The following is a 23,374-nucleotide window of genomic DNA, read 5'->3' as shown; positions in this document are numbered from 1 at the left end:
CTTGGTGACAAACCCACAGAGAATTATCACCAAACTTGGTGAAGCTCCGCCTAGCTGACGGAGACTTTCAAGGATGTCCCTTTCATAACCAATCATGATACAATCACTTGTTACCAATGTACCTGCTGGAATATTCCAAAGTGGTGTTTTTTGTTTGTTTTGAGCATTTAGTGACTTTCCCAGTCATTTGTTACTCCTGTCACAACTTGTTTAAAATCTGTTGCTGGCAGCAGATTCACGATAAGCATTTATTTACAAAAAATCAATGGAGGTGATGAGGTAAAACATTAATTTACTGTCTGTGTGCTTGAGTATATGTCCAAAGGATCAACAATAATTATGTTATGTTTTATTTATGTTGTACAGACTGGATCCAGTGAATCTCATGTGCATGTGTTCATATGCTTTTAAAAAGTGCCCATACAAGTAATATTTTAGTAAACTGACATACCTGTATTTACTAATGCTTTGAACTGTAGGCCAGTTAGAAGCCATAAATAAGACAACATTGTTTGCTGGCAGGATGTGGAAACTCCTTTTGATTGTGAGACGATTTGAGCATTTATTTCAAGTAAAGGACTAACAATCTGGACCAAAACTTCAGCCTCCTTTGACTGCAGACTTTGTGGCTTATTATGTGAGAAACCAACAAACATGGAGGGATTACTAACATTTAGAACTGCATTTTTACAATCAGCAGTTTTTAACGTCTTGTAACTGGCCCATAAATTACATTAATCATTAATCACTACTCGCTGAATAATCGATTAATTACAGATTAATTAAAGGCACCTTGTTTGAAAGTGGTAGCCTCGACCACAAATATTTGCAATTTTATCAATTAAAAAATTAGTAATTATAAAACTTCGGACTCTTCTGTGAGTAGAATCCATTCTTAGCCCCAGCATGCTCCTCTGACAGGACACACTGCTATAATAAGGTAGTAAATCACGTCTCCCTCCGGCTGGCTGATGGGCGGCTCGGCTGAGCGCTGCCCGCCCTGTGGGTGTGTTTAAGGCAAATGGGCCTCTGCATCCACCTGCTAGCGCCCTGCCTCCTTACATTCAGGAGCGCCCAAGTTTCCCGAGGAGCACGCGTTGCGTTCCTGGACCTCTGAACGCCACGGGGACTTTGTTTCCAACTGCTGTTTTTCCCCCACGAGATGGTGATTGCGGTCGTGCGGAGACGATATTTCCTCGCGTCGCCGTCTCGCACAAGACTGAACTAGAGAAACATTTTCTCTTTTGTTTTTAACTGTCATTTTCTCACTGTACACTGACAACCCCGGGGCCAATAACCGCGCAGTGCGCACAGGTAACACTGCACTCCTCCTGAACGGGGACTGTCCAGAGGCTGCACCGGGATTTTCTATTGTTATTACTGATTTCAACTTGGAGACCAAAGTGACCGATCTGTTGGAATTGGTTTCTTCAGTAACTTGTAGGGTTGGATCGGAAGTTATATTAGGAAAGCTGTAATAATAAGGTAAGCATTGCTGTGCTGTTGTTTTTGCTTATTATTTTCGATCTGACCTGCTATATTATTAACGGAAAAATAAAAAGGGTTACCTGTTTGCAGCTGCACGCTTTTTAAAAATGTTATTTCTGATATTATTATTTTGAAAATCCCACAATTATTGTTTCGTTTTCTCTCATAAACATTTGAATGGGAATATTTAATCACAATTTTAATTTCCGATAGATCACAACCATAATTCGCACAGGAATCGTTATTGCTGTTTATTTAAATACCATTCAGTTTACCGTGCGCTCTAATACCACACCAGACTGTTTACAGTTCTGTCGTCCATGTGTAGCCAAGGCTGCCAGTCTGTTACACACAGATTTCAGTCAACGTGCATCATGTTTCAGCAACATTTTAAAAATTCTGCTCCTTTTTTATACTTTACCGAATAATATATTAATGAAAATAAATGAATATATATAAATATATATAGTAATATAAAGTTTGATATTGTTTTCAGTTTTGGCATTCATACTGGGGATGGAGTCTTTTCATTTGTCTCATTTGTTGTTCAGTGTTAGGGGCTTGATATTACGACTTAACAAGCTGAGCCCTGACCAACTTGTGCTTTTTGTATTGGACCAGAATAAGTTTTAATGGTTTCATTACATTTGTCCAACATGTGGCACTTAATAACTTTCAGACACAAACATTGAAGACATCATCATCAGTGGATGTGATATGTTTTTTCTTCAGTAGGTAGAAAGCTGTTTGAACATGGATTTTAATGGTTCTTTTTTTATTGTTATCCAACATAACATGAACTTTTTCTTATTTGCTCAGTCTATGACACAAACTACTCAGAGTAGATGTAATTACCTTTATAGTATGGTGTGACTGGGCTCTCTGTGTCTTTCGGGCTCCTCAGTGTCGTTTGTGAGCGGTGCCTTGTTTGATTTCATCTGCTTGTGTGAAGGACTTGGCTGCAGTCTCAGAATAAACAGCTAAACAAATTGTCAGTAAATCGCCGAGGTTTAAACAGCTGGTTTTGCTCATAAAGCCACTTCAGGCAACCAGTCTGAGGACTCTTTGGATGTGTTGATGTCTCCAAAGGTGTGTCAGAGAAGGAGACCCGACCCATACGTCCAGTGTTTGTAGTAATGAATGTGGGGAGAAGAGCTGTGTGGACTGTGAGGGTTGGACCAGCGAGGCCAGGACGATGTTGTGGGCTTACAGTGTGGTGGGAAAAAAAAGTTTCATGGGAGTTTTTGTGAGCCGATTTGATTGAGAATGGGCAAGGGCAAGAGGTGACCTGCTAGACAAGTCTTTCTGATGGTTTGTGACATATGTGTGGATCATTGTGGTTGCTCCCTGGTGTCCATCATTCATTAACTCGAATCTTTACTGATGACCACCGCTGCATTGTTTGGAAGACTTGTTAAACTGTTGCATTTACCGTTAGAGCCCGTCATCATTTGTAACCCCTTTTAGCAAGCCTTTTAGCAAAAGTTAATATATCATTTTAGATTGCACCAGTGACAGTGTTTTTTGTGTCTTTCTCTGACGACGTGGTGTAACTCAGCATTGGCTCAAGCTATAATTACAGAGCAGCACATACATATAGTGTCATGAAGTAGGAATGCGTTTTGGGTGCTTGGAGAAGAGCAGAAGAAACGCTTCTCTCACTGGAGTCAGCGTGATCTTCCCATCAGTTTGTCACACAGGCACACACTTTGAAAAACAAGCATAATTTTTACCAAATGGAAGTGTGTGCACATCTCTTACAGCTTGGCTCCTCACTCATCAGTTTTGTGAAGCTCTGGGCGTAATCTCGACACCTCAATGCTGCATCACCAAAAACTCATAGGGATGTGGCCCCTGGGAGCCAGTGATTTGACATGTCACATAAATTAATGCAACAAAAACAGACTTGTGGTAGCTTTTTTTTTTTTTTTTGCAATGTTGAGCTCAGAAAGCGTCTTCTCATGTGTTTTTTGTTATTGTTGTTTCTGCAGAGATTTTTTTTAAGACGCTCTTTGTGCGCTACTGGAGGTTGGTCAACCATGCAGCTGGATGGTCTGTGGACGGTCCACGCCCTCCTGGCACTGTCCAGCTTCGCTCTCGGGAGCTCAGTGATCAACGAGCCTTTGGCTGCACCCCGCGTCTTCATCTCCTTCAAGGGTAGGAACCTGAACTTCATCCTCCTCTCTCTTATTCTCTTATTCCCACCCGTCTCTCAGTCTTTATTCGCAACTGGTGTTTTGACGTTTCCAACTCTTCTCATTCTGTTCTTAAACTCTGTTTGCTTAGTGTATGATTGATGGCATGACAGTTGGGTAATAGGAACGATTGAGGTTTTGGTAAGTGCTGAAGTTTTCTTTTGCAGAGGAAGAACCAGACTCTCATGTTACACCACAGAGCAGACCGCAAACAAATCATGCATTTCTCATTTGCTGCCCCCTCCTCAGACCCCCAGGCATTGTAATAATCACCAGATGCTTCCACTCTCGTATATTGTCCAAACAATTAAAAACGCAAACAGTGACTGAGCAGGCATTTTGAAGATATTGTGCGTGTCTTGTTTGTTCCCATTTTGAAACAGTATACATGATTATAGTTTTAGTTAATGATATGCATGCATCTTTATCCTCAATCATCTTTATTATGGGATCCCTAAATTGGAGCCACAAAGAGAGACTGGATAATAAGGAGCATGTAATAACTCTATAGCCATTATGTGATTTTTTTCCCTGGTGAGGCAGACGTGTACTTTAGGGGGACTGTGTTTGTGCGTTCCAGCGGCTGTGCAGATTAGGTGAGATGGGTTGCGGGGTTCTGAGGGGTGCAGAGTGAGAGAGGGTATTATCAAGAGCAAATTGCCAGGATCAGCCAAGCAGAGCGACGTCCCCGAGGCCTGTCCTGCCCGGAGATCAAGCCTTTGATTAGCATCCAGAGAAAAGCCGAGGGAGCGAGCAGCAGCGCCCCTGTTTGCTTTGCTTTCCATTTCCCAGCGCTCCATAGTACAAGTTGACTTAATTAAGTGGACTGGCACAGTCCATTGTTGAAGGCGTTTTCCTGGTTTAATCAAGTAGGATTTAACACATCAGTGGTCTCACATCCAGGGCTGAGCACTTTTTTTTTTAAACAAATATCATTTTAGTCAGTTCTTTACACAAACGCTGTGTTGTTTTTGGAGAACTCTGCAAATTGTGTTTTGCTATTGCTCTATAGGCGTTTATAGGTGCATCTTTGGATGGCTGAGCTCACCCGAAATATGTCTGAGAGCAGCGGACTGTAGGCACTATTCTTCGGCTGACACGCAGGGTGGAAAAAGGCTTGCGTCTCCTGCTTACCTGTGTGTGTTTGCCTCTCCAGTCAATATGAATTTCACAGTCTACTGCAGCTGCCTCTCTCAGAGGAATGCACCCCCTCTCCATTCAATATTATGACTCTCTCTCCCTTAATTGCTTTTTGAGAGGCCCATGTAGTCCTTACCTTGGCAAGCTGGCTGCACTTCCCCTGATGCATCATGATGGTGTTAAGTTTTTTGCTTGAGCTGTTTGGGGAGGCTTTTTGCCTCTGAGCAGCAACTTTAATGGAACACAGTATGCTGAAAAGTGTGGACAATATGCAGGTATGAATGAAAGAATGTGGCAATTATTAGCCCTTGTTTTTAATTATTGATCACTATGGCAGCGTGTCACACTGTGAAGAAAAAGCTAAATTGCTGTTATAAAGGTGAACATTTCTCTCTCCGCGTTGAACTAAACACTTGTTTCAAACTGATTAACTCGGTAGCAAAGGAGTGAGGTTAAGAACCATGACCTCCATCTGGGAGGCCCACACTTCCCTATTAAAGCAGGTAGAGTAAATCATGGGACCTAATTGCTGTGCTTGGGCTTCAAGCAGCGTGCCCAACTTTTATGGCGTGGAGAACACCTTCTGTGGTGTTGGGAAGACGCAAAACATTCAGGGGATAGAAGATGAAATAAAATCGCATTTCAGTAACACTAGAGTTTGTCAAGTCTGGCATATAAACCTTGGAAGTAGACTTTGTTCAGGCTTATCACCTCCTCTGTGTGAGTAAGCTGAGGAGAAAGGGCAGAGTTAGTAAGAAGAAAGAAGTCTGTCTGAGTTTAGACAGCAAGCAAGTGTAATCAGTGTCAGATGAGCAAACTGGGTGTTTCACTGAATGAGGAGAGCGAGTGAAGCAAATGCGCCATAGATAATCAGTTGACATTTTAAGGTTAGTTGAGACAAGACTGCTGTCGCCAGTAACCCCCAAGAGAGGACTCATATTAAAAAGTCAACCTGCAAGTGCTGAGAATCTGATTCTGATCTGAGTGAACACTCAAAGTGACTCCCGGCATCAAATGTAAGAAATCTGTGGGCCAGAAAGGTGAAGTCACAACTTTTGATTGTAAAACAGTTCACTTTTAGGGAGAATCTCATTTTTTTTCTCTTATTTCAGGGAGGGCTATAAGTAATGATTATTTTCACTATTGGTTATTCACTCTATAAGTCAATAAATTGTTTTCCAGATGGAATGTCAGAAAATTGCAAAAAATGTCTGTTGTAATGTCTCAGCTCAAGGTGATGTATTCGAATCACTTATTTTGGTCACCCATCAGTTTTATTCAGTTTGGTGTCATATAGGAAACATAAATGAGCACATCAAAACAACTGCAGGTTATACCTCTGACATTTGACTGAAGTAGCAATTTTTGCAATTGGCCACATTTTGTGGTGACAGGCGTTTTGGCAACGAAACAATCTCAATCTGACATCTTCTGTTCTCTGGAGCCGTAATTTAGTGATCCTGATTGTTCTTTGTGTCCATGAGCAGAATTCTAGTATAGTGAAGCATATAGCAGGGCCATCATGCCTGGTTTAATTCAGTTCAAATTTAGTGCTACCAAAATGGTCCGTTTTTTAAGCTGTCCATCACTTAAGTGAAACACTGAATTAACATGTGAAAGGGATTGTGTGCCAGCATCGCCTCTCCGTGACACTCATAAGTCATGCAAGGCCTTTGTAGCATAAATCCATTAAGAGGTAAACTGATTTATATCTGCAGGTCTTTTTTTTTAGACCCTTGGTTTTTTATCGCACTGTGTGAAAGCACAACATTTTCTGAATGGACAAAGCACTCCTGAGGGAAGTTTTGGAAGAGTTGTTAACATAACTACTGTTGGCCCACATTCCCTCTATGGCACATTGGGTTCATGCATTAAGCAGATTGAAATCTAAATCCACACTTATGGCACTGCTGTCTTAGGCCTCAAACCACGCGTGAACCCCTGCCTCGTCTGGCTGCCACAACTTCATTCACATCAGTTCATTACAAAACATCATTGCACTACACACAACTCCATTACTGATTGAAGCAAGGTGCTGTTCATGCCTGTTATGAAATTGTTCACAAGGAGGCCGGCGACTAAAAGCCTTAAGTGACATTTTATAGATCTGTAAACAAGAGTTTTTGTCCGTCTGCTTAGATAAACAGACAGCAGGTAAACACTGGTTCCAAATGAATGGAGGCACAGGGTCAAGAATCTTAATGACAGTAAATTTTCACTTTGAAAAGCTACGCAGATGTAATATACTGTCGAGGGTGGAGCCATGTGAGAATTAACACAGCACACCACTCACTTGGTGTTAATGAAATTTGAAACGGCTCCTCTGGCAACTACAGCAATGGAATTATGGTCTGTCAGTACAAAGGAAGAGTCCATAACAGCACACAGGATTAGAGAATACACCCCCCACCCCTGCATCCCCCACCCTACTGAGTAAACACAAGGCCAAATCCGCAGAGACGACACCAGAATTTGGGACAAATTTGCCACAACAAACAGGTTCACTGTTGCCAGGGCAGGTGGCAATGAAAGGAAGCTGCTCTGGCTCATCATTTTTCCAAATATTTCTCATCTGGGCTCTCACCTGTGAAGGGCCAACGGCAGGCTCCTATTTATATTCCTCCTTTAGTCAACATTCTGTGTGATTGTGTGTGTTTGTGTGAGTGGTTGGCGGTGTAGAGGGTTAGAAACCCCCCCTCTGGGGTTAAATGGCAGGCACTCTGATATGCGTTAGCCCTTATGCAGTAGTTATATTTTTGTGTGCTTTTTGGGGAGCTTTTCATGCAGTAACAACAGATGAGGATTAAATCTGAAAATGTGAGTTAAAAGCAGCTTAGTGCATCCATACAGTGAGGTAGTTGTTTTTATAAGTCAGCATTTTGCTATCAGTTCATCTGTGGGTTTGCCCCTTTTACTGCCGCCTTAACACTTAGAGTAGTAAATGTTTAAACTGTTATTATTGTTGTTCACACAATACCTCGCAGTGGTCACTTTCTTCTTTTCCAGAGGCATACATTAGTGGTCAGAATTATCTGACACTCTTGTCACTGCTGAGCTGATTGTGACAACATGCATTTTTTGAGGCCTGAGCTGAGTGTTTAGTCAATATTGACTGTTTGATTGAACAACCACAATGTGGTTTCTTTCTCTTCTCTCTTTCTCTTTCTGACTTGCAGGATACCTCAATAATATTGGCACACCTTCATCCAAACTGTAATATTGCAGTATTGTCGAACTACATGTAGAAGCCACAACACCACTGGCCTTGTTGTCTGGCACTGCTGCTGATGCTTGGCCGTGATCTCTAATTGCTGTTTGTGGAGGCTGGGTCCATATCCCACGGCAGCGAAGTAATAACTGACAAAGCGTTGACAACCACTATTACATTGGCCATATCCCAGACCTCAGCTTCTCTCCACAGTGGCTAAGCAAGGTTATATTTAGTGTAAAACTCCTCTCTCTCTCTCAGCAGGAACACAGCAGTCAGTTGTAGCACCATGTTTAACCATTGAACACGGCCGGCGGGGTGGTGACGGTGGTTTAAGTACAAATGCAGCTCGCATTGGTCCAGCACAGCTTGCTCTCTGCTGTGACTCAGCTGTCAAGACTGTCACTTTACAGTTAGGCCCTGAAGCCATCCTTAACTGTGTAAAACAAGCTTGATTGAAGAGGCGTAGAGAAGATAGTACTTGTTGAAGCAAAAGGAGGCTGCCTTGAGAGGTCCAGACTGAGAGCCCAATGTTCCAGAAACCGTGTTAATCCTCTACTATGGTGCACATGACTTTAGAATCACAATCCAGTCTACCTAATGCATGTGGAGATGTGTGCTTTCCTATCAACAGCAGCTCCCCAACTCTATGGAGTGGAAAATGAGTCACAATGTAACAATATCAAATTGATGCATGAAACGTGTCTTTACTTGTTTTTTAGACCAAAAAGTCATGTTACCTTATCTCTGTGCAAGGAGCAGTGAGATGTTTTGAAAGAACTAAATTCTTAATACATGTCAGAGTGAAATGCATTTATCTCCTTGACAAAGCCGAATTCAGACCGTGTTGTTTTGTTTCTGAAACTGTCATGGTACTCCTCAGTTCATTTCCATCGAAATCATGCAGCAAATCATCCTGAAATGAAATGCAATTGCTGGCTGGCCTTGGTCGTCATCCATACTCGAAGCATGGATGATTATCTAGTCAGAGGTAATCGTTAAACGTACGTCCAGTAGTCTTAGATTGACAAGTCAGAAATCAGGAATTGATTAGCTGTCAGCCTCTGAGCCCCTGTTACCTAAACTCTTCACCCTGTTTGGTGTATGACTGATAGGGCCATGTTTACACTTATTTCCAGACCAATTGGTATTTTTTATTGTTTTCATTGGAATGCAGTGAAGATGAACAGAAAGCAAGAGAAAAACCTTGATCATATTTCAAGCACAACATCAGTGGTGTTGATTTATCTGTGTGGTACTTCAGGTCCATACAATTCCGACCTTTGCTTTTTAAGCAAACCTCCACTCCTTGCTTATTGGTGTAGAGATTAATCCAACTATAAAGCAAGGAATGTCTGTTTTTGTGTCCTTCACATATCTTGAGAGCTGGTCATTCCATTGACTTCACACTTGGATAATGGAGTGTTGAATGGGACATAGTTTGAATGAGAAATGTTAAAGACAATTAAAAGAAAACATTTCGTGGATCTTGACCTCTCCAACATGGTGACGACAAGTATTCACCAGTTCATCAATAATAAAAAGCAATGTTACGTTACACAAATCCATCTCCTTCAAGCTTTGCAATTAATCCAATCTATTAAATCTGTCAGCTATGTGCATCATATTATAGAAGACAGTACTGCTCCTATTCTCACCCCTCTCGTTGTCAGGTGTATGTGTGGGACAGAAGTGTGATATTCCTCAAAAAAAGATGAGCATGTTGGCGCCTTTCAGCACATTGCCCCCGAAACCAGCAGTAATCTCTTGTCCATCTCCGATGGTGCCAGTTTCCCTCTGCAAATAAAATCGCGGTCACGGTGTCATCCCATAGCTGTGTCAGCCAGCCATTAATGCTGTCTGTGCCTCCCACCCAGCTCGGATGCTGAAGCTCCTGGAATATCTGTTTTATTCTCTTTCTCATGGTTGTTAAATGCACACAAGCCTTTCTTTATGGTGGCTGATGAATTGAGCCACTGTATTTGAGTGTTATAGAATATGGCCACTTGGCACCTTGCTCTACTTGATTCTCATGCCATATGGCTGCAAGTTTCTTAAGTGCATCGCAGGCAGCCTGGGTGGTCCTGATGTTTGATAAGAAGGGGAAACAGTATTGGTGTTTTTTCTGGGTTCTCCAACATCAAGCCAGTGGTTACTAGATATATTGTGTGTGCAGGTGTGTTAGTAGGTAACAAGGTTCTTACACATCTCCAGGGGATTATCGCAGGCAGGGGAAACTGAAGGTGACAGAGTGCCATCTAAATATAGCGTAACTCTTCTTTTGAATGCTTGGTTTCCTGCTGCAATTCTGTCTGTCTTCCCTTTACAACTCATTTCTCTTCTCTTTGAGATTCCTGGCATGGAAATCCTGTTCTCTTTTAGCATCTACAGAAGCAGGCTATGTTGTGTTGAGAGTGTGGTGTTCCCGCTTTGGTCAGGGTTTCCTGTGGAACAGTCTCCTGAGTCGGGTTACAGTCTCTGTCAAAGCCTTGCCTCCAGTGAAACCAAGATCGTCTCTCAAAAAGACTGAGGACCCAGTGTTGTGTGTCCGTCTTGTCTTTCATGGACATGTTGTTGCATCTGTCACTCCTCCACCCACCCACCCTTGAACCTCTCCTCAGACCAGACTGGAAAATACCAGCCAAATTGTTCAGATAATATGATTCACTTTCTCCTCATCTCCTTCTCTGTGTTTTTATTTATCGAACTACAATTGTACTTTTTCCAGCTTTACATGAAAGAATTGGAACAACCAGCTGATGCAGTAATGTATTTTATGTCTGTGCAGAAGAAAGGCAAATATGTTGGAGCAGTAAATAGAATGGTAAATTAACTGTATTTATATTGTGCTTTTCCAGTCTACAGACCACTCAGTGCTTTACAACATGAGCCAGCATTCACCCATCCACACACACACACACACACACACACGCTACACCCAAGGAGCCACCTGTTCCTCAGCGATAACCATTCACACAAATACTCACACACTGATAGAATAGCCATCAGGAGCAATTTGGGGTTCAGTATCTTGGCCAAGGAAAACTTTAACATGTAGACTGGTGATCAAATCACCAGTCTGCTGATTGGTTGATGGCTGCTCTGCCTCCTGAGCCACTGTCAGTACTGGTTATTTCTTGTAATCACAAAACCTGCCAAAGCAAAGCTTTTCATTCAGTATGTTGCAGTAGACCATGTCGGTCACATCATGGGAACCCGTCAGGTGTGATTAACTTTATGGAACTTTTCAGTGATGTGGAGAAAACTGTCACTCACCAGCTTTTGTTGTTATGTTATCCCTTTATTCAGGAGAGTGTTAATAGACATTAATGTAGCATTCTCAGGCTTGACATATTGGTCGTACCAAGCGGGCAACCAGGTTTATCTGATCCTGTGACTTGATATGTAGTACAACTGCCAAGCTTCAAGGTTGGTCCTTTTTCTAGTTGGCATAATTAAGACTTCCTGTGGGATTTTGTGTCTTTTCTTACCTGTGAAAACAGGGCATTAGTGGAGACTGGATAAACAGGTTGGGGACTCAGACTAGCTTTGTCTCTGTAACACCAATGGGGCTGAACACTGTATATTCTTAGCACTAGTGTTTCTCTTGTGGCAGATTAAGGTGTCAGGTAGAATAATGGTCCAGACAGATTAGACGTGTTCATGGATCCAACCCAAGTTTCAGAAAGGGTTTAGACTTGTTACCTACTTTGAGATCTTTTCTGAAAGTGAAATAGCAGAAAAGAAGAGAAGTAGAGTCAGTAGAGGTAGGGTTTAAATATGCAAGGCAAAATCAGTCCGTATTGTGACACTTGTCTGGACTCAATGAGCTACTCACAGACAAATTGTGTTATCTTAGATCATCAGACAAGGTATTGTGCTTGATAATGTAGTGCATAAAAATGTGGGTAATATTAAAGTTTTAGCCATCTTCTGTCTGGGTTTTAGCAGTTGCCAAATAACCAACCCAACAAATTACTTCATTCAGTCCCACAGTTCATCCTGAATACTGCAGGCTGCCTTGTCTTCAATTTCTGCAAATTCTCCCATAAAAACTCCCTCCCTCCGGTGGCTGTCTATCGTCCCTCATATCATATTCGAAGTCCAGTGGTGGCATACCAGCTTTTGATGGGATCTGCAACCCCATACTTCCAGGCCTGTGGCTCCAGTCCTACACACCACACCACCCCCTCTCTCCTCTGTGTTAAGGTACAAGAAGCTCACTCTTTGCTACAAGAGCCAAGTCATCACTTGTTCACTCTTGTTCCTTCCTTCTGGCTCCCAAATGGTTACAGCACTTCATTCTGAACAGCAGAGTCACTCCCTTCTGCAGTTAAAGGCTTTGAAGTTGTCGTCTCCAGAAGTACTTCATATCACTTTTGAAACTCTGAATCATATTCTCTCAAAATTCTTTCGTTCACACTAGTTTCTCTAATTGTGTCCCTAGATCTGACTGTTTACTTTCACTATCTTACTACTCACCGTTTTTTCTTTACATGGACATTCTGTAGTTATAGGCATACAGCATGTATTGGATCCTGTCAATCCTTAGGAGCAGCTTTCTGTAATTTTGTTACTTTAAGATTAAAGGTCATAGTACTGCTTCAAATATTTGTCCTCTGTTGGCCTTTAATGTAAATGCAGATCATCTGAGGATTTTCTTATGTTTTCGAAAGCTCTGGGTTAAAGATTGATCTGTGTAGATGACTGTGTACTTCCTGGTCAACAGGAGTGAAAGTGAAGGTTTGCTTAAAGCCTTTCCTCATGCATGTATGAATCCCTGAAGCTGTTAAGTATAAGAGAGTCTCTCAGAAAGGTCAAGTGGGAGGGTGTGACCCTGACTGGGGAGGTCAAGGCCACTGCCCCTCTCTGATCTACAACCTCAACATAATTTCTCACCCTCTGTCAGTGGGCGATTGAGTTTCAGATGTGTTTTGCCGCCTCTGAGTTGAGACTTGGGCCCACTCATGTGACCGCTCTTCTTTGCAGTCTACAGTAAATACTCTAGACAGTGCAGACTATGCTGTAACCTCAGATTGAGGTGGAAGATAATCGTATATCATTTACAGTCTATGCACCATTGATAGGCTTCACATTTTGCCAGTGCAGCTAAATGCTGCACTGGACAATCACTTTGTTTATAGCTGAGACATAAATATTGTGCATACTAACCAAGTGTGTGCTAGGCCCTGCAAAGATACAGTTGAGTCTATTTCCATTTAAACATTTGCTAAAATCTTGGCAAAAGTTATAGTTAGTTATGCAGCTATATAGCAGAACTTGCAACATGTACAAGTTAGTACTACGTAACAGGTAAACAGTTGGGAGGTTTCAATAGACAGAAGCATTAGTTTGTATTAGTTTTTAAGTTAAGATTTAAGTTAAGTATTTAAAATTTAAAGTGAAGCGAAGTTATTTACTGAATAATAAAAACAGCAAATAAATTGTTTACACTTAGCTGCCACTGATGATAATCTTGAAAGGTTGCACAAATGCTGATTACAATCAATGTCATACCAGAGAAGTAATTTGCTGAAATGTGGATTAAGCAGTTATTGCACTGGCTGCGCATTTTCAAACACATCGCTATAAATGTTTAGTATGCAAGAATAGTATCCCTGTATAAATAAACTCTCCCTCTGCTCCTTGTTCTCAGAGCATGATGTCTCTGGTTGCTGTTAATCAGTAGTTAATCTTTGCATTGACAGTTTGGTTCGGTTAGGTATCGGATCTAAAGCTGAAACATAGACTGATTGAAGCCATACATGGTGCAGTGTGACTTTATATTACAAGTCTCAAAGACTTTTACCTAAATGATCAAATGCAAACACAATGCAGCATTTTCAGTATTAAATGAAACATAAAGATTCACAGTTCACAAGCTATAGCTCAGTATTTCAGACCAACATGTACTTCGTATCAAGCCACACTCATATGGTTTTGTGAGAAAGTCAGGAGCTTTCTGTCAGAAACTGGGTGCTTTCCTGATCATTGTTTAAGTTCTCTCAAGTTGTAAATTGCAGTCAACATTTCACCCAATCCCTTCAGCACGTTTGTCACTGCTTCCCACCTCCTCATCTGGTCAGTGATGAGGTCATATACTCTTCCACTTTTGTAAGGGGAAATGAGGTTATTTGGAAGACACACTGAAGAGTTCAGCCCACAAGAGCACTCAGGCATATTACAATGCATGCACTTTGATGCTTTTGTAGTTGTGTGGTTTTGAAATGCTGATTTTGAGATGTCCCTATTGCTGCCTCCTGCTTGTTGGTGGAGTAGGTGTTAATTGCAGTGTGTGGGGATGGACTCTCATTCACATCCATTGAGGCTGTACCGGGGCCAGTGGTGACCCCCCGACAGGCCGTTTTTGTCAACCACCCATCCTTTCAAGCCCCCTCCTGCGTCGGTGCCTCCTCTTGATTGGTGAAGGAGTGAAAAAGAGGAACCCTGGCATGCAATTCCCCTTGTTGTTGTTGTTGTTGTTTGGCGTCGCCCACACACTCTTCCTCATGTGAAGGTCCTATAGCTGCAGGGGTGTTTGTGTAGGTTTGCTTCTTATTCACAGAAGTTCATTCACATTCTGGGAGACCTGGGGGTGGACGTCAAACTGGCATCAGGCCTTTTTTGTCAATTAATGCGGTGCACAGCATCCCGCAGGCCTTTCTCTGTGCTGCCTATAGATTCCTCAGTCCAGGTCCAAGGAGCACCACTGTGGAGCTGCAAAGGGAGGACAGCGGTTTAGAATGGAGGTGAAAAATGAGGTCCTCGTATGGAGGGAAAATGAAAGTCAAGAGGAGTGGTGGTCACTGTTTACATCCTCTACTCCAGTCTGGCATGCTGCCAAACCAGTAGTGGGCCAAGTGTTGCAATATGAAAGCACTGAGGATTATGAGTATCAAGGGTAGTTGTTGTGAAACTATTTGTTAATGCCCTAATCATGTTCACTTTGTTCAGCCACTCACCCCCCCACCCCCACCCCCCTTTTGTTTCTCTGATCTCCTTGCTTGTCTGAGCGAGATGTACATACTTTTGAGCTCTGCAAGTCCTCTTATTGTTTTGTGAATCTTGCGATGAGAGGGGGTGGTGTTACTGTGTGCGCTAAATCCCTGTTTGACTTCTTAACTCAGTTGCTTGTTTTCCTGCTTAGCTCTTCAATAGAGGGTTAATGAATACTTTATTGCTACTTTACTCTGTGGATCTTAGTGGCCGTATTTAATGTCCCCTCAGGGACGTCCTGTGGCGTTTCCCAGAGTTTCGGAGTAGCCTACTTTGCATTTCCTTTCTGTGAGAAGACAAACGGGCCGAGAGTCCAAGATGAACCACTCTGACAGAGGGAGGGAGAGACAGAGAAAAGGGGGAAGAGAGAGGAAGAGAGTGCAGGCTAGGATTTCACTCCTACTTCTTTCCCTCCAAGCTCTGAATCAGTCCAAAGTCTCTCTCGTGGGCTACAGTGTGGATCAAGTTTTACCCTTACTTGTTCTCTCCCACCTACCCGGTTTTGACATGCTTATGTTTCATCTTCCAGGCTGGAAATAAAAGACAGCCAGCAAGGGTGCTCACTGAGGAATGGAGTTAGAAAAAAGTGCAGAAGAAATTTGTTGGATGAGCTTCCCATCACAGAGAGTCCTGTCGGTAACCGTACACTCTTGGACCCTCACTTATCTAGAGTTGAGCTCCATTGGTGTGTGATCAGGCAGACATCCATGCATTTGTCACTATTGTGCTTGTGTTTCTGCTGCATTCACTGCTAGAGCAAACTTTCCAACTCCACCTCAGGTGGATAATGACTGATATCATCACCCACCTTTGCAGTGTTTCTCCTCTCCAGCTCATAACTCTGTCAGATGGAACTCAGAAATGCAGCTCAGCTGTGATGAGTGTTTGCTGTTTTAAAGCCTCTAATTAAGTCAGTTAACCTTCCCTTTTTCCCATAAAAATGCACGACCGGAGAGGGGCTCCAGGGGGTCCCAGCGCCCACCTCTGTCACATGTTGGACCCAGTGGTGAGCGATGGCTTTTTAATGGAGGCCTCCCAGTAGAAAAAAAGCCCTAGTTAGTGGAACCAACCCGAGGGAATATTTAAAAGACTGGCAAAAGAGCAGCAATGAATAAGCAGCTCTTCCTGTTTTCATAAAAGTGGAAGCAGCATTGAGTAAAGGAAATTGATCGGAACTAATTAGCGGCGGAGAGATAAATGATGGTTAGGTGAGATGCTGCGCTTTTAATGATGCACTGTGGGGACGGAATGCACGGTGGAATTAACTCTTCAGTGAGACTGTCGAGGGTGCAAGCACACGGTAAAGCTCAGTCATGTGTTTGTGTTTGTGGGTTAATCTCCAAGGCACCTTGGGACTCACTGGCTGCACTGGAGTATGTGGAAATCATGGGCAAATCAAGCAAATTTTCTGTCTTGACTCTTGAGCTGCTTTTGAGTTACGATCCGAAAGACTTTTTTTGTGGTGAAGTATTGCATTGGAAAAAAAAAATACTGTTGGGAATGTCTGTTTTGCTTGTACCTTTTCAGGAGTGCTTCCTGCTTTCAGAGACTTGTTGCATGTACCGTAATCCTGCAGCTTTGGAACAGCTTTGAGACAGGAACAATTCAACTGTGCGGCTAATTTTCCTATATGTGTCTATGGCTTCTCACCAGAAAGAACACTGACACATCACATTCTGTTTCAAGATTGGAACAAACACAACATAACGTCCACAACTCAAGTAATTGCGTGATGGCTTCATTTATTATGATTTACATGCTTGGAGGGAAAAGAGGAACGTCAATCTGGTGGTAGTCAGAGCAACAGCATATTGTAACCTGATGAAATTAAATCAACAAGGGAGTATAGACCATAGTGTTTTTAAATTATATGCTATTTAAGTTGTGTAATATCAGCTTGCTATTTTCATCTTGTCAAAACATGGCAGTAAGAAAGACTTCTTATAGAATTCAAGGTCCAAAAAAAATGCTGAGAGATGCAGCAATGACTCTTTTCACAGCTGGGGCCTCTTTATCCTTCTACACATCCCCAGTTCTCTCTCTTAGCAGCATGCTTCAGCTGTTTGGCAATGGTCGCCTCTTGAGATGTCAAGAAAATTTACTTTCATGTCTTGATCGTAGGGAAAGTCTGAATTAGCTCTCTAGGGATCTGTCATGACTCTGGATGACCACTGACACACCTGATAGTTTACCTGTCAGAGATTCCTTTTTATTTCACCCTTATAATGTGAGTTTATTGTGACAGATAGTTTTATGTGTTATTAAATACGTGTTGATACGCCTGTGGACATTATCATTCTTTGTGTGTCTCACTTTAGGTCTACTGTGACCAATCTCTTGCATTTCACTTTCATTAAATGCTATGTCCATGGGAGATGTAAGATACTTGACTGTACCCCATTTCTATTAAATCTTTATTCACTTCAATGTGAAAATAAGGACTGGCAAGAGATGAATGTTTATGAAGGGAAGTGTTGTGTTAAATGGGCTGCAGCCTCGGTTCAGACTTCATCCTTCACATGGTTGTTAGGAAATAAAAAGGCCTTGAGGTTGATTGTGATAGCTATCATCTGAAAAAAGAGCCCTTACCAGCAATACATCATTGTTAACTTCACTGGACTATTGAGTGAGTGGGTATTTATTTATGACTTATACCTCCTTCATGCCAGGAAAACTACTTATTGGAACTGCTGCTATAAAAGCTATGCATCATATTATCTTTGGGAATATAGAGTAAAATAAACATAATGTGCAGATGTAAAATATCTTTTAATTCACTGTCTGCATCATAATACAGTACTACAGTGAATGTTCCCAGGTCTTTTCTGTCAGTGGTACAGAGCAGCTCACCCACATTGTGTCGGTGCCAAACCAAAAGCAGTTTATGCAAATGGTCTTTAAAGAATCATTCCAGTAATGTATGTCTTACTCCACCAACTGCCAACCACTTGACTTTACTCCTGACCATAATCTTAACCATGAATTTTATATTTTGTAATATGTGTGTCATGTTGTCGCTTCATGACATCCACCAACATGAGTGTGCTTTTGAAAATCAAACTGAAACTTGTTTGAGATGCTGTCAGCTTTGATTCTATTTCATAATTACTGTTCCAAGTAAATGAAGGTCAGAGTTATGAATTAACTTCTGAATAGCAACCTTTTTACTCCAGGAATTCTCAATAATTTCACACGTAAAAGTTTGTGTTTGCATGTGCAGTTTTTGGTCTTGAAGTTGGAGGTTGTATGAAAATAAAACTGGACATTATGTTAAATGATCTCTAATTGTTTCAGCAAGTTTCCAGCCTATGTAAGTAGTTTCTCACACAGAAGTGAAAGAAAACTTGCAAGAAAGTTTATAAAAACGGATTAAAATGAATAATCTGGTTTCTTTAAAGGTCAGCAATTATTCAACACAGGCTTGATTTGTAGTAAATGGACTAAAATATATGAGAGCACTGGCAGGACCCTTGAATGGTGATACACAAAAATTCATCTCCCACTCCCACATCTCCATCTCTCACTCTCACTCACACTCAGTGGTGATATACTGCAGTCAATTACACATTATTCCCAAATATTTTCTTTGCAGTAAACTCTCTGAAACACTAGCCATGCTTCTCTGGTGAATACTCGACATTCTCAAGATAAACTTGCCAAGGGAGGCAGATTACTCTCTCCTCACATGGAGGTTCCAGAGGAGCACTGTTTTGACTTGTCTTGCTTAATTGCTGTGTCAATTAAAATATTTTTCAGAAGCATCATGTAGGCAGGAAAGGAGCGTGAGAGGCTCGGTCTTGTTCACAGCTGTGCGTTGCCTGCAGTGCTGATGTGGAGAGAGTGAGAGAAAATGAGGTTGGCTTGCTGGGTATCTAATGTGGAGAGCAGCCAAACACATGCATTAGCTATGTTTTCCTGTCCAAGTCCTTTTAACATACAGTTCTGAGATAGCAGTCACCAAGATGTAAATGCAGAGTGTGTAAAGCATGAGATAAAGCCTGGTGTGCTGTTGCTTAAGGGAGTCTAGATCTACTGTGAAGTAAGATGGACTTTATTTATCACCATGGTTTTCTGTGTATCTGCTGTGCATCAGTGGGGCCAATGATAACATGCCATATTAACTGCTTAAACATTGGAGCAGAGTTTTGTTCTGTTTGGCAAAGTGTAAAAAATCTATTAATATTGTCTTCTGGGACAAGAAGGACTCGACCGCATGACGGGTTTCATACCAAAATTGGTGATTAATTTCTGAATGCTGCAGGGCCATGAAAGGGGGGTGGGAACAGGGCAATTCCTTCAGCGGTGGATTATGCTGGCTCTTTGGTACTTAATAAAACCCATAGTTTGATTCAAGTGTGTTTGTAAGAGGTTCCGCCTCAAAAAAATGTAACTACTCATCAGGACTCTGTATGTAGTCTCAGACATTGCTGAGAATGCAGTCTGTGGTTCAGTCTTGCAAAAGTTTATTTTATCTTTTCCTTTCAGTCATACACATTTAGCAAAACTTCTGTGATGTTTCTCTGTCACAATAAATAAAGCATCATTAAATACTGCATGGAATATTCTCATATTTGGTAGTGAAACAAGGCAGATCCTCCCTCCGTTATTTATGTAAAAAACTAAGTGAAAGAATGTTATCACAGATGCTTTGAGAAATATAATCTGCATAATGTCTGAAAAGAATGAAGAAAGCAAACGCGAGTCATCCAGCGAAAAAGTTTAACTCAGCTTTTGTCACAACACAGATCTACTCACTGGCTCACTCACACTAATGACTATGGTACAATTACTCTCATGGTAGATAAGAAGGGTGATAAGTTTTATCATAAGATACTCCAGCATAGTATGACCAACTGTGCTTTGTGTTGCGGCTGATGAGTACTCAAACTGTTGGACCTAGCTCTCAAACTGAACTTCCTAGGACATATTTAATATTAACTATACCTTCAACAACACACTCCATGAACACAGATTGTTGCATTTTTTAACAGCATGCTATATATTATCTGAACACCCACTAAGGCCTTACCTGCAAAGAGGAGCCCTCAGGGTCTGTCAAAGCAGAGTATTGCCCCAAACTGGGATAACGGAAAAATAACTGCAATTATGTCAGATACCCTTGTCTCCCACTGAATAACTTTTGTGCCTGGGATACCTCTTCCCTGCTGGTTTCTTGTCTTTATCATCTTGGAATTCACTCTGAACAAAAGCTGTATTTTGGCCACTTTGCGGTCTATACTTCCGACCTCTCCCATAGCTCATTACCCGCTGCCAGAACTGCTCAAGAGGAGTACTGCAGGGTCACAGCACAGGATATCCTGCCTGTCAGTCAAACGTCAGGGCTGTCAGGTGTGTCTCACTGTTACAGATTTAAAACCAAGCGGGAAATGACTGACTAGTCATTAAAATCTCACAGGGAGGCAGAGTTTTGATTTTTGCCGAAGCTCAGTATATTTCCGCAGCTGTCAAGCTGTCTGTATGTCTGCTGCCACGTGTGGATGTCACCTCAGGCATGAGGTTGAGAGAGACAGCTTTCCTCTGGGTTAATGAGGAAGAGGAATGATGATGCGGGGACAGAGATGAGGAGCTGTCGGGGGAGATGTGATCAGCTCTTCTCTTTTTTATGTAGATGTGATGGTGACCTCGGATGTTGTGACCAGTTAATGGATGTGGAGTTTTTGTGCACTGAGTACTACAGGATTTACAGTTTTTTTCAGCTGTGATTTAATTTTTGATTGTGTGTGGAGGACACTTGTCTGTAATGACATACCCTACCAAAATGACTGAAGCCAATGTGGTACTGAATGACACTGCACCAACAAAGTGCTCATACAAGCTTAAAACAATGGCACAAGCAGGCCTACATTAAATAGGAGCGGTCATGACATAATCAGTGCATTTCTCCAGGGATGTAAAACCAGTGAATGTGTCTCCATGTTTCTCTGCAGAGCGATTGACAGTCGATGGGAGGGGCAGAGCAAAGGCAGATTGCCCACTAGTTAATCGATCACAGATGGCGTCATTCTGCCGCTGCAAACAAATGGATGTATGGGAAATCCTGAGTACAGTGAACTTTTCTGCTTCTTTTCGGCTCTTCATTTACTCTTCTCCTCCCATCAGCCCTGTCCTCCCCTCCTGCTTGCTGCTGTCATGCCAGCGTCAAAAGTTATAAATGACTGTGTTTTTGGGAGCCTTTCATGGGGTTATGTAGGGGAGTCCCTTTGTAAGCTTCAAATCTCGGGGGGTCAAGGCAAGGCATGCGCTCAAAAGAATCATGGATGTGTGAAGTGTGAGTTTGTTATTGAAATGATAAAAGAAAGTCCTCGAGGGATAGTATATCCTCCCACTCCAAAAAAACAACAGAAATGTTGTTGGAGGGAGTGTAGACCTGTCAAAGAAGAAGAACAAGTGTTCAGAAAGATATGAAAAGCTTTTTTTCCCACCTGGCTGTAGTGCAGCACAACTGGTAAGCGGAGCGGCAGTACTGACCTCTAAGTGCACTCAGTCTCCCGGAGAGATTGCTGCCTGTGACAGACCATGATGCCGCCCCATTAGCTGAGATAAGGCAGGCAAGGATTGAGAAGCTCAGATCAATGAGTCATTATGGGGAGTGCAGAGCTCTGGCCGCAAACGCCGCCAGAGCGAGATGCTTATAGTCACGGCTTAGCATCAACGCTCCAATCCCTCAGCCACTTCCCACCAACCTTCAGTGAGGCCATCTTGGTAGAAAAACCCAACAGGATTTTCTGTGGATTAACGGTTGATTCCATGTCAAATATGCTATCCAGGAAAAATGAAACGGGGCATCAACCTTTTCACCTGACACTTTTTCAGATTGGCAGAGCAGCCATTGGATTTCTAACCTTGACATGGTTTACTTTAATTCCCATTTATGGATTCTGCTTTTCTGTGGAATGCGATGGTTACACGTAAAGCTTGGCTCATTTCTTTGCCCTGTGCTTTCAGGTGTTCTTTCATGTGAAAAGAGGACTTAGCTTCTGTTGACAAAAAAACTGGCTGGCAAAAGATAGATACTTAACAGGTGTTTTAACCCAGCTGAGTTCACTGTTGAAAGCTTTTAAAGGATCAGTTTGGTTTATTTACAATTTAAGTGCACACGAAGAACATTGGTAATAATCTGTCATTGCACAGAAAGCCTTGTGTGCAGTAGGTCAAAGGTGAGCCAGGCAGTTGGTGTGTGATGGACATTTACAACAGACAGTTGGGATATTAACTTAACTCCTGACTTCAATTTACTCTTCCAAATAAGCTTGGCTAACCAGGAGGTTTGCTAACAACCTGTCTGACGATCTGACTGCTTGTGTTTGTTGCACATTTTGGGCTTCTTTTGAGCTGCATTCCCAGATTTTAATAAACTTGATTAGTGCAATGGTGTCATAACTGATAGAAATGATGGTCATCATGACAGAAATGAGACTCATTAGTTGTATGAGTCTGTGAATGGATTATGTGTGGGTCTTTATTTTAGAGAATTGTTGGTACAGTTTGATGGGTTGTGTACTGTGGACCTCCCAGTCTCATTCTCCTGCATAGGTTGTCCATTTAAAATGCCTTGTCTTTCCTGAGGCTCAATGCTCCATTAATAGCCACTCCTATGTGTTACCCTCTGACTACTTTTTGGCTGATATTGATCAAACTTGAAAGGGGAGCCCTTAAGTGAATGTGTAAAAAGTCCTGGCAATCATTGATTGACAGTTGGTGTTTCCCTCATCAAGGTCACTTTGCCAATTTCAGTGTGTAGAAGAGCTGCAGGGCAATCAAATGATGAGTGAGAAAGAGGGTTTGCTTTGTCTCTTTAGATTTTGCAGTACTAGAGCGAGGTCGAGCTGGGAGAATGACTTTCAAGCACGGTAGTACTTCAGCTCCAAGAGCAGGACAGAACACGACTGAGAGGAGAAATGAGGAAAATCGATCTTTGTGCCATGAGTATATCTGCACCCAGCTAGACATACCTAATGCTGCTTGGAGGTGCTGTTTCAGTCTGCCATTGCAGCTATAGCTAATTGAACTGGGAGACACAACCACAGTGCAGTTTCTGTGCAATTAAGTGCAGTCAGAATGAGTAAATCACACTTCTGAATGTGTTATTCTTAGCCATTTGATTCCTGTAATATATACACATTATTGAAAACAACATGCATGGCCCTGTAGTTAGAGGTCAGCCAGCTCAGCCTGTGGAGTGGCATTTCACCCCAAAAGTTGCTAAATATTACTGTTTAACCTGGTTACACCTGAAGTCACTAAATACATTCTGACATGCACATTTCCTCCAAATGTGTTGAAATGAAAGCTAGTGAGTAAATGAGGTTTTGCTGTGCTGTCAGTG

General features: G+C 42.0%; 1 protein-coding gene across 4 annotated transcripts in view; it reads left to right on the top strand.

Moving 5' to 3' along the window:
- Positions 1-916: 916 nt before the first annotated feature.
- The window catches only part of sema3fb (sema domain, immunoglobulin domain (Ig), short basic domain, secreted, (semaphorin) 3Fb), a 57,606-nt gene continuing 35,148 nt past the window's right edge, over positions 917-23,374 (top strand). For 2 of the 4 annotated variants that reach the window (XM_046384719.1, XM_046384717.1), the window contains exons 1-2: positions 917-1,485; positions 3,480-3,645. In XM_046384719.1, coding sequence (XP_046240675.1) covers positions 3,528-3,645 — 118 coding nt within the window. In that variant the 5' untranslated portion in view covers positions 917-1,485; positions 3,480-3,527. The remainder of the gene's footprint in view (positions 1,486-3,479; positions 3,646-23,374) is intronic. The other 2 variants (XM_046384718.1, XM_046384716.1) reach the window with 1 other exon arrangement.

Source organism: Scatophagus argus, chromosome 3, assembly GCF_020382885.2.
Source record: "Scatophagus argus isolate fScaArg1 chromosome 3, fScaArg1.pri, whole genome shotgun sequence".
Taxonomy (NCBI): domain Eukaryota; kingdom Metazoa; phylum Chordata; class Actinopteri; family Scatophagidae; genus Scatophagus; species Scatophagus argus.
This window is presented reverse-complemented; position numbering and strand designations above follow the sequence as displayed.